Source organism: Strix aluco, chromosome 13, assembly GCF_031877795.1.
Source record: "Strix aluco isolate bStrAlu1 chromosome 13, bStrAlu1.hap1, whole genome shotgun sequence".
Taxonomy (NCBI): Eukaryota; Metazoa; Chordata; class Aves; order Strigiformes; family Strigidae; genus Strix; species Strix aluco.
Genome location: NC_133943.1, coordinates 3,720,162 through 3,732,934, shown reverse-complemented (window position 1 = coordinate 3,732,934; position 12,773 = coordinate 3,720,162). Strand labels below are relative to the sequence as shown.

At 56.1% G+C, this 12,773-nt stretch overlaps 1 protein-coding gene across 1 annotated transcript; it reads left to right on the top strand.

Annotated features, from left to right (window-relative positions):
• The first annotated feature begins 2,766 nt into the window (after positions 1-2,766).
• Positions 2,767-10,535, top strand: PITX1 (paired like homeodomain 1). Its single transcript, XM_074838416.1, has 3 exons — positions 2,767-2,929; positions 5,748-5,953; positions 8,514-10,535. Exons 1-3 carry the CDS (start codon positions 2,767-2,769, stop codon positions 9,051-9,053), a joined length of 909 nt encoding a protein of 302 aa, XP_074694517.1. The 3' UTR covers positions 9,054-10,535.
• The last annotated feature ends 2,238 nt before the right edge of the window (positions 10,536-12,773 follow it).

Here is a 12,773-nt window from a genome sequence, read left to right as displayed (position 1 = left end):
GGTGTGCGGTAACGGCCTGACCCGCACCACGGCCAGGGCGCGGACACGCGTGGAGGAAGACAGGAGGGAGCCCGGCGCTGCTCCTCCTCCCGAGGGCCGGGAGCGGCAGGGCCGGCCCGTTACTCTCTAATCAACGCCGGTATCGGGGGGTGTCTGCCCCGGGGACCCCTCAGAAGGAACCAGGGGGGGCGTTGTTCTGGGAGGCAGCTGGACCCGGCGTTATCCCGTCGGTGCCCGGGGCTGAGCCTTGCCCCGCGCCCGGCCAGGAGGAATTAAGCCTAGAACGAATTTTTTAAAAAATAGATTTTATAGAGCAGAACAAAAACTGCAAATTAAAAAAAAAAAAAAAAAAAAAAAGAAAAGAAACATCCCGCCTCCGGTTTTGAGGCTGCCGTGAGCAGCAGGTTTAAAATAGCCGGAGCGGAGCAGGCGGGGTTGGCAGCTCCCGCCGGGCTCCATCCCGCTCCCGCCGAGACCTGCCCCGGGGCTGCCGCCTCTCTCGGAAATAAAGGCCAAAAAAAAAGGGATTGTGAAGGGTCTCAGGCACGGTGCGCGTTTGCAATCCGGTCACCTTCCTCCTCCTCGGGAGAGAGACCATGCCCACCTCCCACTTCTGCCCCGGGAGGAGGTCTCCATCCTTCCCGTGCCGTGGGCTTCTGCATCACCCAAAAGCCCCCAGAGGCCCTGGTGAACATTTGCATTTTAAACCACGTTTAAACCGTTTTAAACCACCGACATTGCCTAGTTCACCTCGGGTGCCCGAAATTCCCCGTCGTTTGCAGACTCCTGAGCGAAGTTCAGCCGGGAGCGGTGGACAGACAGGCGGACAGCAATGTGCCACTAAAAAATAAATAAATAATTAAATAAATAAATAAGAGAGAACTAGGGAGACCTGACCCTAACAGCACCCACCTGTATATCCTCTAAACTGCAAAAGGCGCTGGAGAACGGAGGGGCTGGAGCTGGGAGCTTTGAGCTCTCCCCAGGCCCACGAGTGGGGGGCCCCGGCCCTGCGGGGCGCTGCCGGGGGGCGTGGGGTGGGCCCGGCTGCATCACCCCGGCGGCGTAGGAAAAAGCCTGCGCGGCTGGAACATTGCTTCCCTCCACTTTTCCATAAACCAGTTCAAAAGTTCTCTCCCACATCTTTACTTGATTTGAAAGCAAAATAGAGTGTCAGGATGGATCAGTTAAAGTGAGCCGAGAAAATAAAGACGAGAGAAGGTCCTTTCCTCAGGCGGAGTCCTTCTCCCCCTTCCCCTCGCCCCCTTCCCCGGTGCAAGCGAGCACCCCGCCGCGACCCCCGGTTCCCACCTGACCCCCACCCCCGAGGCTGAGGGTTTCCCGTGAGGTTTTTTCCACCACCCCAAACACCGAGGTGTTATCCGGGAGGGCTCAAGGCCGTGTCCCAGGCCTGCGTGGGCAGCCCCGGGGGACGGGCCCGCTCCACCCGGCCCCGGCACTGCACCGGGACAGGGCACCGAGACAGGAGGAGGAGGAGGAGGAAGAGGGGGGGGAGGGGGTGTCTCCCACCCCCTCCCCACCGGTTGACCCGGTCCCCGGGCTGGCAGAGCCGCCCGCCACCCCTCCGGAGGGTCACCGCGAGTTCGGCTGCGGGCGAAAAATTATTTGTTATTAATCATGTGCTGAAAGATGAGGTGATGGGAGCGTTGGTGCTGCCGCCGGTCCCCCGGCTGCGGGGTCCCCCGACACAAGGGCAGGGTCCGAGCCGCTTCATTAGAAACCCGGCAGCCAGAAAAAAAAAAAATGTTAAAAAAGGATAAAAACAGTTCAGACACACCCCCCTCCTCCCAGGAGGCCGCAGTCCCCAAAAGAAATCCCCTCCCGCCGGGATGAACGTGTTCCCCGCGGGAATGAAACTCGCCGGGATGGGCCGCGCAGCCCCGCGCAGGGATGCTGAGAGGTGCGCAGGGTGCGCGTCCACTGCAGGGAGTGAAGGCGGAGGTTCCGCGGGTCGGGAGGCCCAGTCGAACTGGGTACGGGGATACCCGCGGAGACGCCGTGCTGCGCGGGGGCGCAACCTGCGCGCTGGCGGCTGGCAGGACGCTGCGGAGGAGGGCGGGCTGGCGGGGTGCTGGGGGCGGGCAGGGGGTCCCGAGCCACCTTTTTCCACCTTTCCATTCGTTTCTAAAATATTTTTAATACCTCACCGAGTTGGGGGGGGGGGAGGGGAAAGTGGAGGCGGAGGTGGGGGGGCTCCTCGGGGGAGACGCAGCCGGGCGGCGGGGGCCGGGCAGGGGCCCGGCGGGGGGCTGCGGGCCTGACCGCGGCCGCGTAAATTGCGCACATCGGCGGGAAGCGCGGAGGCAGGTCCGACCGCGCGGCCGGGCTGGGCGAGCGCTAGATGGAGTGATGCATTAGCGAGACGGGGAGGTTTTAACCTTCAGGGGGAGGAGCCCCGTTTAACTACAGGCATTTGTTCTAGGGCAGGTCACTTTAATCTCTTTAGCTTTAAACTGTCCAACTCGCAACTCGCGTTTCTCTATAAGGGATCTTTACCACTTCCCTGCCTATGCGGCCGGACTGCCGTGCCTCTCCCCGAGCAGAGACAACCGGCTTCGAGGCACTGCCCAGATCTCTTTTTCCGACACCCTTAAAATAATACTGTTAGTAATAAGTGGATTTGCTTTTTGTTTTTTGTTCTTTTTTTTTTCCTTTTTTTTAAAAAAAAAAAAAAAAAAGCTCCTTGTTCCTTTCTGTGTGGAATAAACACCTGCAAACTCCCCCAGGCAGCCCGACGCCCCTGCCATGGATTCCTTTAAAGGTGGAATGAATTTGGAGAGACTGCCCGAGAGCTTGAGACCCCAACCCTCCCATGACATGGCTTCCAGCTTCCATTTGCAAAGATCCTCGGAACCCAGAGACCCGATCGAGAACTCAGCCAGTGAATCCTCCGACACGGAGGTGCCAGGTAAACCCCCCCCATTACCACCGACACCCCCCACCCACCCCGCGGCCCCGGCCCGCTCCCCCCCGCGCCACCTCCCCCTCCCCACCGCGCCTTCCCTTCGTGGGGCGGTCGGTGGGGTTTTGCTCGCACCCCCCCGCACAACCAGAGGCGATGGGGGGGCGGGGGGGACGGGGACACTGAGGGGGGGTGGGGAGGAGGGGGGGAGAGCTGCCGGTGATCCCGGTGGCTCCATCCCGAGCGAGCCCCGGGAACCGGAGCAGGGGGCAGGGGCCCGCCCGGAGCTGCCTCCCCCACCGTGCCCGGTGCTGACAGCCCGCCGGGAGGACACACAGGGCTCCCCATCCCCATCCAAGAGCTGCTCTTTTTTTTATATATATAAAAATCACAGTTATTAATTGATGGGGTCGAAAGGAAAGGGGGGGCTCTTCGGGGAGTGCGGTTTTGCCGGATGTTTCTGAAATAATGTCAGCTTTTGCCCGGGTTTATTTTCCAGCTCGGGTGGTGCAGAGATGGAAAAAAAGATCTCTCTGTCAAAGGAGAGGGGAGGAAAAAAATTTTTTAAAAAGAAAGAAAAGCCCCGCAGAGCAGGAGAGGTGGCGTGGGGCCGAGCGCAGGCAGCGCGGGCCGCCGCGGAGGGGATGTGCGCGGCCGCGGAGAGGTTTCCTCGCTGGAAAAGGTCCCCGAGCCCTGACCACCATGTGGAAGGGCTGCAAGGAAAGCTGTGGTTTCCCAGTTTGTCTTTAATTAAAGTAGCAACATTTCTAGAATGACAAGGGAAGCTAGGAGGAGGAAACAAAAGCTGCAGGAAGGAGCATGATACCCATTCTCCACCGAGACCTTTTCAGGGGGAGTTTATCTCTTATTTCATTTTAATTTTTTAATAGATCTTTGGAGTTTTAGCAGGTCCTATAACCTAGAGAGTGGCTGGGGCAAGAGTCGGTCCCGAAGTGGCACCCGGTGATAAATAGGGTTGTGCCTCCCAGCCTGGTTCGCAAACAAAGTTAGGGACCGGCGTCTGGAAGGGACTCCGAGATTAGAGGGGATTATTTGAGATTAAAGAGGGAGATTTGCTCCATTTTGCTCTACCCCTGTGTGTGACCCCTCGGTGCTGGAGGAGGACTGAGGACCTGCCTGCTTTTCTTCTCCGAGAAACTGCAAAATACCTTTCACTTTTTTTTTTTTTTTTTAATGAAAAAAAAAAGCTAAAAAAAACGATTAAAGCTGATGTGCCTTATGATTTGAAATTGTATCACAGCCCGGTGCGGAGGCCGGATTTTTAATGAAATCCTGGCGGGGATTGAAACCCGGAGCGGGGCGAGGGGCCGCCGGGACGGACCCCACGGCAGCCGCAGCCGCTTTCCTGTCGCCCCCCGGCTCCCTCTCGGTCCGGTTTCTCCGGGCTCTTCCCAGCTGAAAAGAGAGGATTTCTTTTTGCGGGGGTTATTTTGGTTTCTGTTTCCTCGCCGCTGCCGCCGGGCCCTGCGGCTCGGCCGGGGGGAGCCCAGGGGGGGCCGGTGGCGATGGGGTCTGAGCTGCAGAGGCCTTGTTTGCTCTGCAAACCTCTGCGAGCCGAGAGAGGCCAGCCGGGCGACCATCGGCCCTTCTGGGGCTTCCACTGAGCCGTCGGAGCTCGCCGTCCCCCCCCACCCCATTTTTTGCGATGGAGGGTGCCCAGGCGAGGAGCGATTCGGGGGTGACTTTGCAAGGACGAGTCCTCCCGGGCTTGGGATGCAGCCCGCGATTATTTTTAGACTCCCGCTTACCTCGCAGAGGTCGGGGCTATAGAAATTCCTTCGGGCCCGCCGCTGGCGGGATAAAACCCTCTAAAAGGGAGAGGGAAAAAAAAACTCTAAAAGGGAAAAACTCCCCGCGGAGTTTCCTTCAGGCAGCAGCAGGACAGAGGCCGGGGGGATGGCCCGGCCGCACCTTTCCCCGCTCCCGCCGGGGCCCAGGCCGGGAGCACGTTTCGTTCAGGCCTTTCCGTCCCTTCCCGAGCGCTTGAACCGGGACAAATCCGGCCGAAACCCGGGCTGGGAGAGCCAGAAAGGCCGTTACGAAAAGGGAGCGGGGGTTTGTCCTCCCGTCGCGGCGGGGCCGGGGTTGGATTCCTGCTTCCAGTCCGCGCAAATCCCGACCGCGAAAAAGCTCCTGGCTTTTTTTTTTTTTTTTTCCTTTGCTTTGCTTTGCTTCTTTCGATATGATTTTTGCAGAGGGATTCCTCAACCTCGGATTAAAATAAACACTAAAATCCTACAAGTGGCAAAAGAAAAAAAATTAAAAATAAATAAGTGGGGAAGCGGAGAGGCAGAGAAAGAGGGTGCATTTTGCAATTAATTGCTGCTGGGTTTTACACCCCTACCCTTCCAAAGTTTCCTGTCGCGGCCGAGCACAACAAAGACAATGGAGCAAAGATCGCGCCTTAGCTAAAAGGGAGTGAGAAGGTGCCGTGGAAAGGCCGAGCGGGCGATGCTGCGGGGCGCCCGCTCCCCCCCGCTTGCTCTCACCCCTCGGGCCCGCTTCGAGCCGGGCCGCCCTGGGGGTCCCGCTGCCTCCCGGGGTGCCCTGGGCCCGGGCAGGTCTCCTTGCTCCTTCCCCAACAGCCCCGGAAAAAGCCGAGTTTGGCTACGGAGCGTTCAGCGGCTGCCAAGGCCCGAAAGGACCCGCGTGGGTGCCCCCACGCGTCCCTCCGGCGGGGCGGGCAGGGCTGGGGGCGGGGGCGGCGTGGCTGGGTGATTTCTGTTTGCACAAAAAAAAAAAAAAAAAAAAAGAAAAAGCAACAAACAAAACAAACCACCCAAACCCCGACACCCCACCGCAGAAAAGGAGCGCAGCGGCGAGCAGAAAAACGAAGACGGGGCCGCCGACGACCCGGCGAAGAAAAAGAAGCAGAGGAGGCAGCGGACCCACTTCACCAGCCAGCAGCTGCAGGAGCTGGAGGCCACTTTCCAGCGGAACCGCTATCCCGACATGAGCATGAGGGAGGAGATCGCCGTGTGGACCAACCTCACCGAGCCCCGAGTCCGGGTAAGAGGGGTGCTGAGCCCCGCCGGGGGTGCAGGGCTCTGCGCCGGGCCCTGCCGGAGGGGAGGCGGAGTGTGTGTGTGTGGGGGATCGTCTCGGGGAAATTGTCCCTTTTGGGAGTCGCTGAGTCGGTTTACGAGCAGAGCTCGGCTGCTGTGGGCTTGATTTTAATTCCTAAAACTGGGATCCAGGTCGGAAAGGAGAAATTCAGCTCTCGGCCGCGGAGAGATGCCGCCCGGAGCGGGCTGTGACCGCGCTTGGGCACAGGCCCGAAAAGTGGGGGGCGAGCAGCACAGGGGGCAGCGGGGAGTTGGGGGCTCGGGAAGGGCCCGGTTGTGGGGGGAAGATCCCCCCCCGGCTTGTCTTAAACCCGGCGCGAAGCTAGAACCCCCCCTCCCCCAGCGGGCCTTCCCTTTTCCTCTGCTTCTTCCCAATAATCCCAGCAATCGCCATCATCTCCCAACAAACCGCTGCTCGACGGCAACTGCGCGATTGCGGCTCGGCCCCGCGGCCATCGGTGCCGGCCCCTCCCGGCCGCGCATCTCCCGCGGCCGCGGGCGGAGCGGCTGTTTGCGGAGGGAGAAGGACAAGGGCTGGGGAGCGGTTGCGCTCCAAGGTCAATCAGCGCTGTAGACACATACTTGTACGGCGAAGGCGCCTGGTCTTTACACGCCTCGGAGCCGATGCCACCATATATACACCTATAGATACACATATATACCCTCGGCCGCTCCTCAGAGAGATTGATGAGGGAAATATCCTGGCAATGACCGACCCGAGCGAAGCAGCTCGGGCTGTATTGACCCGCCGTGCCTGGGCTGTCACCGTTTTTCCGCCTCCCCTTTTCTCCCACCCCCCCCCCCACCCCCACCCGGGACATTTCCCCGCGCGGTTTCAGCCATGGCAATCCCCCCCCAGGCGCCCCCACCGCCCCCCGTGGGTTGAGCACGGGGAGGGGAGAAACCCGGGAGAAAATGAGAACCGCGGAGGGCAGCCCCGCCGTCCCGAAAAGCCACTTTTCTCTCTCTTTTTTTTTTTTTTTTTTTTTTTCCCTTGGCAATTAAACCGCGAGTGACCAAATCGGATTACAGAGATTCTGCTTTAAACCTTTCAAGAGTAAACACCCATCTGCAACGGGGGAAATGCATCTGAAAGCATTGTCTTAATTGAGTTTAAAACAAAACAAAGCCGGAGCATTAATATTGGTGGAATATTTCAGGAAGCAAATAAAACTAATATATGAGTTGCCATTAGCATAATTTCGTTCTCCCTCTGTGTGGAGATGTTTTGGTTTGATGTTCTGAGATTGCAGATTGCAAATCTAACCTTAATTTGCTATAAGGGCCTTCCTTTAAAATGTCTAGGAGCCATAATTAAAACTATTACCCTCATTTTCAGGAAATTCCTGTCTGGAAGCACCTTCCGAGGAGTATATTACAGGTTTTGAACATGTTGGCTTTCGTTTCCTATTTATACGGGATTCTTTTTATTATTGTTATTTTTTTAAAATAGACTCCGCCATCTATTCCCCCCCCCTCCCCGAAGTTTCCATCCTTGAGACCGGTGTTTAATAATAGTTGCGCCACTTCTACGCCGGGAGGGGAGGCCCGAAGAACTGCCCCCCCTCACTCCCCTCACCCCTCCCCGGCTCCGGCGGCCGTGCAGAAGAAGGAGCGCAACCTCCGCGGGGCCGGGCGCACGGAACCGCGCGGCTCCGGCCGGGGCCCCGGTGTCCACAGGGAGCCCGGGGAAAGCCGGGGGGTGTGCGGGGGGTGGGATGCAGCAGGAGAGGGTCGCAGGCCGGGTGCAGCCGGCAGGCAGGACGATGGCTTTTAACCTGGAAAAAAAGGATTTGGTGGCTGCCCGGCTTCCAGCACGGGAGGCTCAAACGCTTTCCGAGGGCTAAAAAAAAAAATATAAATAAGTAAGAGCGAGCCTGGATCAGGTTTTTGCATCAAACACCAGGAGCGGCCCCCGCTTCTCTGTTCCCTAGTCAGGGCTGTAAATTCTCATTAGATATAAAGGCAGAGGCTGCATCTATCCAAGGGCGATGCGGGGATTGATTTTTTTTTTTTTTTAAACCTAAACATACTAATCCAATCCCCTTTTTTATGATCTGTAACAGGGGACTTTTATTACACGGCATTAGCGTTCGGAAACGCGGCGGAGCCGGGGCGAGCCGGCCCTAATCAGAGCGGGGAGAGGGGCGGCGGGGGGGACCGGGGGGTCGCGGAGACCCGCGCAAGCATCCTTCGAGGAAAGGCCGGCTGCGCACATCCCGTCTCGCACATCCCGGTGAAGGAAAAAGGATGCGCGCAGAGGCACCCCGCGGAGCGGGGCACCCCGGAGGGGCGGGGGGGATGTAGGGGGGGTGGGGGGCTGCCAAACGACCCTCACACGCCGGGGTTGCTGGCCAGGGCGCGGGGGGGGGGGTGTGGGGGGGTGCCTGCGCGCTCCTTGCGCGCATCTGCGCGGCGGGGAAAAGGGGGCGGCGGAGGTCCCGCACTCACCGTGCCGTGTCGGTCGTGTGTGTGTGTGTGTGTGTGTGTGTGTCCCCACGCAGGTCTGGTTTAAGAACCGCCGAGCCAAGTGGAGAAAGCGGGAGCGGAACCAGCAGATGGACCTGTGCAAGAACGGCTACGTGCCGCAGTTCAGCGGGCTGATGCAGCCCTACGACGACATGTACGCCGGCTACCCCTACAACAACTGGGCCACCAAAAGCCTCACCCCGGCGCCTCTTTCCACCAAGAGTTTCACCTTCTTCAACTCCATGAGCCCCCTCTCCTCGCAGTCCATGTTCTCGGCGCCCAGCAGCATCTCCTCCATGAACATGCCCTCCAGTATGGGCCACTCGGCCGTGCCGGGCATGGCCAACTCCGGCCTCAACAACATCAACAACATCAGCGGCTCCTCGCTCAACTCGGCCATGTCCTCGCCGGCCTGTCCCTACGGGCCACCGGGCTCGCCCTACAGCGTCTACCGGGACACTTGCAACTCCAGCTTAGCCAGTCTCAGACTGAAATCAAAGCAGCACTCCAGTTTCGGCTACAGCAGTTTGCAAAGCCCCGGCTCTAGTCTAAACGCTTGTCAGTACAACAGTTGACGGACTTGACACAAGCCACCTCCGACAAAACACCGCCGACAAAGCAAAGCGACGTTTAACGGAAAAGAAAAAAAAATTTTAAAATTAAAACCCGATGATGATTAAAAGCAAAACCCGAGCAAGTGAGAAAAGGGGGAAAAAAACCAACAACCAAAACAAAACACCGCCAAAAAAAAAAAAAAACTAAAAACAAAAGCTCCGCGGACTTCGACTGTCTAGAAAAAAAAAATATGAATGCAAACCAACGATGCAACCAACAAAACAGCGCTTAAAAAAAACCAAAACAAACAAAAACAATTAAAAACAAACCATCAAAAACCGTAAACGGACCAGAAAACTTTTTGCAAGAGACACCGAAATCTGGTACATGGATGAGTTGCAATTTTTCTCTGGATTATGCGGGTTGTATGTGTTTACTTGAACTTGCACAGGAGTTGGTAAGGCGGCCGCTTCCCCGCGGGGAGGGCGGCGCGGGTGGGAGCCGCCGCGGTGGTAAGAGCTGGTGGGACGGTTCTTGGCCGCTTGTCGCACGGGAAGAGTTTGGTTAATGTTTACCACTGAGAAACAGAATCACACGCGAAAAAAAAAAAAAAAAAAAAAAAAAAAAGAGGGGGGAGAAAAAAAATATAATTCGCAGAGTAGATTCTGCGGGAAAAATGGTTAAAATATTAGGTATGAAACTATTAAAAATAATAATGACAAGGGTCAACCACTTATATAAGGTTATATTTATATCTACCGTTGCATTGTGCCGGATCATTGTCCTTGGCCGTTGAATAAACTGTTTTTAAAATGCATGATTCTTGATGTTTTTTCTTTAGCTGGAAGCTATAATCCAGTCATTCCTGATACTAAGCAGCTCAAGGTTCCTACCTCTTCATCCTTTCCAAAAGACTGCAGTATCCCCGGTTGTGAGAGAGCACAGAAACCCTCCAGCGATGCGAAAACTGTTCAGCATTCTCCCCATCCAAAGTCTTATCCTGATAATGAAATTATCATTCATCTTTATTTAAATGCAGGGGTTTTTTCTGTTTAAAAAAAAAAAAAAAGACAACAACAAAAAAACCCTTTCAGAGAGTCTAGGAAAAAAAAAAAAAAGACGAAAAACGGTCTGTTATGAAGTGAATACAGATACTGCATCTCTGCTAGAGAAACAGCGAGCCTCGGCGTCCGGAAAGGTTGCTTAGCAAAGCTGAAAGCGTTCCTTGCTTTTCTAACTGTGAAGGAAAAGCAAGGAACAAAAAAAAAAAAAAAAAAAGAAACCGATCTTAAGGTGTTATTATCTTAAGGTGTTATTATGTAAATGTAGATACTTTAACAAGTGCTTGTTGGCAAAAAAAAAAAACCAAACATGGAAATGATAAATATGATCTTTATTAATACGCATACAAAACGCATATGAAGTTTAATTGCAGGCATATTTGTTGCTTATTTTTGTCGATACTTATTACCTGTAGATGACAAAGAAACATAATATAAAATGCACACGGTACTTCTTTCCCAGTGTATTTCACACCTGTGGTAAACGTTACGCTGGATGTTTCAATTATGCTGTTGTGGATAAGGATGCAGTATATATATTGTTTTATAAGTTATGTTTTGTGATTTTATTTTTTTTTTTCAAAATTAAGAGCATGGGAATAAAAAAAAAATCCAAAAAAAAACCAAAACCGAAACGAAATCTAGAAATGCCTTTAATGTTCTTTTCTGGCTGTGTTTAAGAAATCGACTAAACAAGAAGAAAAGCAGCTTTATCCCCCCCTCCCCGCCCCGCGGTGGCATTTTGGGGAGGGCCCCTCCGCTTCCCCCCGGTAATTGCGCCGTCGCCCCGTGTCCCCCCCGTCACTGGAATCGCCGGCCAAGGTGGGGGGAAAGGCGCCTTTCCTCGGGGAGGGGGACTCGGTCCTGCCATCCCGAGGGGCAGCCCCGGCACTGGAAATCCTCCCCACCTCTAATTTTATGGCAGACTTTTCCCGCTGCTGTTCTGGCGGCGCGGCGGGGTTTGGGGAGCCAGCCCTCCTTCCCGCCTGGATCTCGGCTCCCACGAAATAATAACGCCTCGAGCCGTGGGCTGGGGTTTTTTTCCTCCCAAAAAGGTTAATCCTCGCACCCTGAAGACCCCCCCCTCGGCGTGTGGCAGCCCTGGGACCGCTCCTTCCCGCTGAACCGTTTTGCCCGTTTTGCAAAGGTGCGTTTTTCTCTCGCTCCTCCAAATTCTCCCAGATCCTGAATTTTAAAGGTTGTTCGATTTATTTTTTTCTCCCCAAGCCGCTGCAAGCCCCAAAGGCTCCGATTTCATTACTCTTTCATTACTATTTGGATTACTATTAATATTTTGTGAAAAATGCCATAATTCAGCCAACGAAACAATTAATTATCTGTGGCGAGGCCGGAGCCGGCGGGACCCCGCCGCTTTCTTCCGCGGCAGAAAAACCCACCGCGGGGGCTGCCTCCCCAAACGCGCTTTTTGCGCGGCCGCGGATGTGGCCCCCCCCGCCATCCCCGGTGGTGGTGGTGGGCTTGCAGCTCTCTGCGCGGAACCGCTTGAGCCCCGCGGGGTTTCCGCGGCCGCGCAGGGCAGCCCGGCCCCGAGGAGCCCCGGGAGCCGTTTCCTGGCAGTGGAGGGGGGGGGTCGTGCCCGCGGACCCCCCATCCCCGGGTTGGGGGGCTGCGCAGTGGCTTTGCACCTAACCCGGGGGCTCAGCAGAGAGGAGCTGAGTCTCTCTTCGGCTACTTTGTCACTTATTACAGCTCCGGGAGCGTGCACCAGACCAGGAAAATCACTGGTTTTCCTCCCCAATTTCCATCGGGGGCGAGGGTGTGTGTGTGTGTGTGTATCTGCAAGCCCTCAGCTGTTATTTTAGCTTGGATTTTCGGTGTTCATTTTCTCCTGTTCCTGGAGGTAGCACTGTTAGTCCTAAATCAGAGCAGCGACTGCAAGGCTCCCGCTTGGCCAAACCCTGCCGCAAGTTTCAGTTGTTGTCGGGAGTCCTGACACCACCACCACCCCCCCCCGAAACTCAGCTGGGGACCAGGGACACAGCCGGCTTGAGTTTTTGTGCCGGTGGCCATCACCGGTGCCCCCCTGCCCTGTGAATGTACCAAGGAAAGCTGATTCGCCGCTCCTGGGCGAAATTTGGGCATTTTGAGACATTTACGGCTCAGGGAAAAAGAAAATCCCAAGGAGGCACCGAGCAGAAAGCAGTTCCTACCCCTTCCCTGCGCACTTTTACAGCTGCCCTCCTTCCAGCAGCCTTTAGCGCTCCCCCCCCCCCCCCCCCCCCCAATGGTTAAAGCTTGAATTCTTGGGGGTTTCGGTGGGTTTGAAGCGCGGCTTGGCACCGCCTTGCCCAAGCGCAGCTTCCTCCGGGATATGCCCTTGGAGGTGCCCAGGTGTGTGCCCACGCCGGGGGCAGCCGAGGGGGGCTTGTCATTTAATGGTCCCTTAGCCCCTAAAGGGCGGGGTCTCACCCTCCTTTTATAAACGATATACCTCACTCTCATTTTATAACCGGCTCTCCCCACCGCTCTTCGCACTTCGGTGTTTGAACTCCCCTCGCCAGCGTCCGGCTGTTTCCACACACCGGAGGCGATGGTTTTCCATCCCTTATCCCGAGTGGTTTCCAGCGTGTGAAGCTCACGCGGGGGTTTCTGAGGCTGCATCGCTTCGACCTAGCGCAGCTCCAGCCCTCCCAGTGCTGCAGAGACCCCCCCAGCCTC

Coding starts and splice junctions, on each gene's coding strand:
- PITX1 (XM_074838416.1), top strand. CDS start 2,767: ATGGATTCCTTTAAAGGTGGAATGAATTTGGAGAGACTGCCCGAGAGC. Junction 2,930..5,747: donor CTCCGACACGGAGGTGCCAG/GTAAACCCCCCC, acceptor ACCCCACCGCAG/AAAAGGAGCGCAGCGGCGAG. Junction 5,954..8,513: donor TCACCGAGCCCCGAGTCCGG/GTAAGAGGGGTG, acceptor GTCCCCACGCAG/GTCTGGTTTAAGAACCGCCG.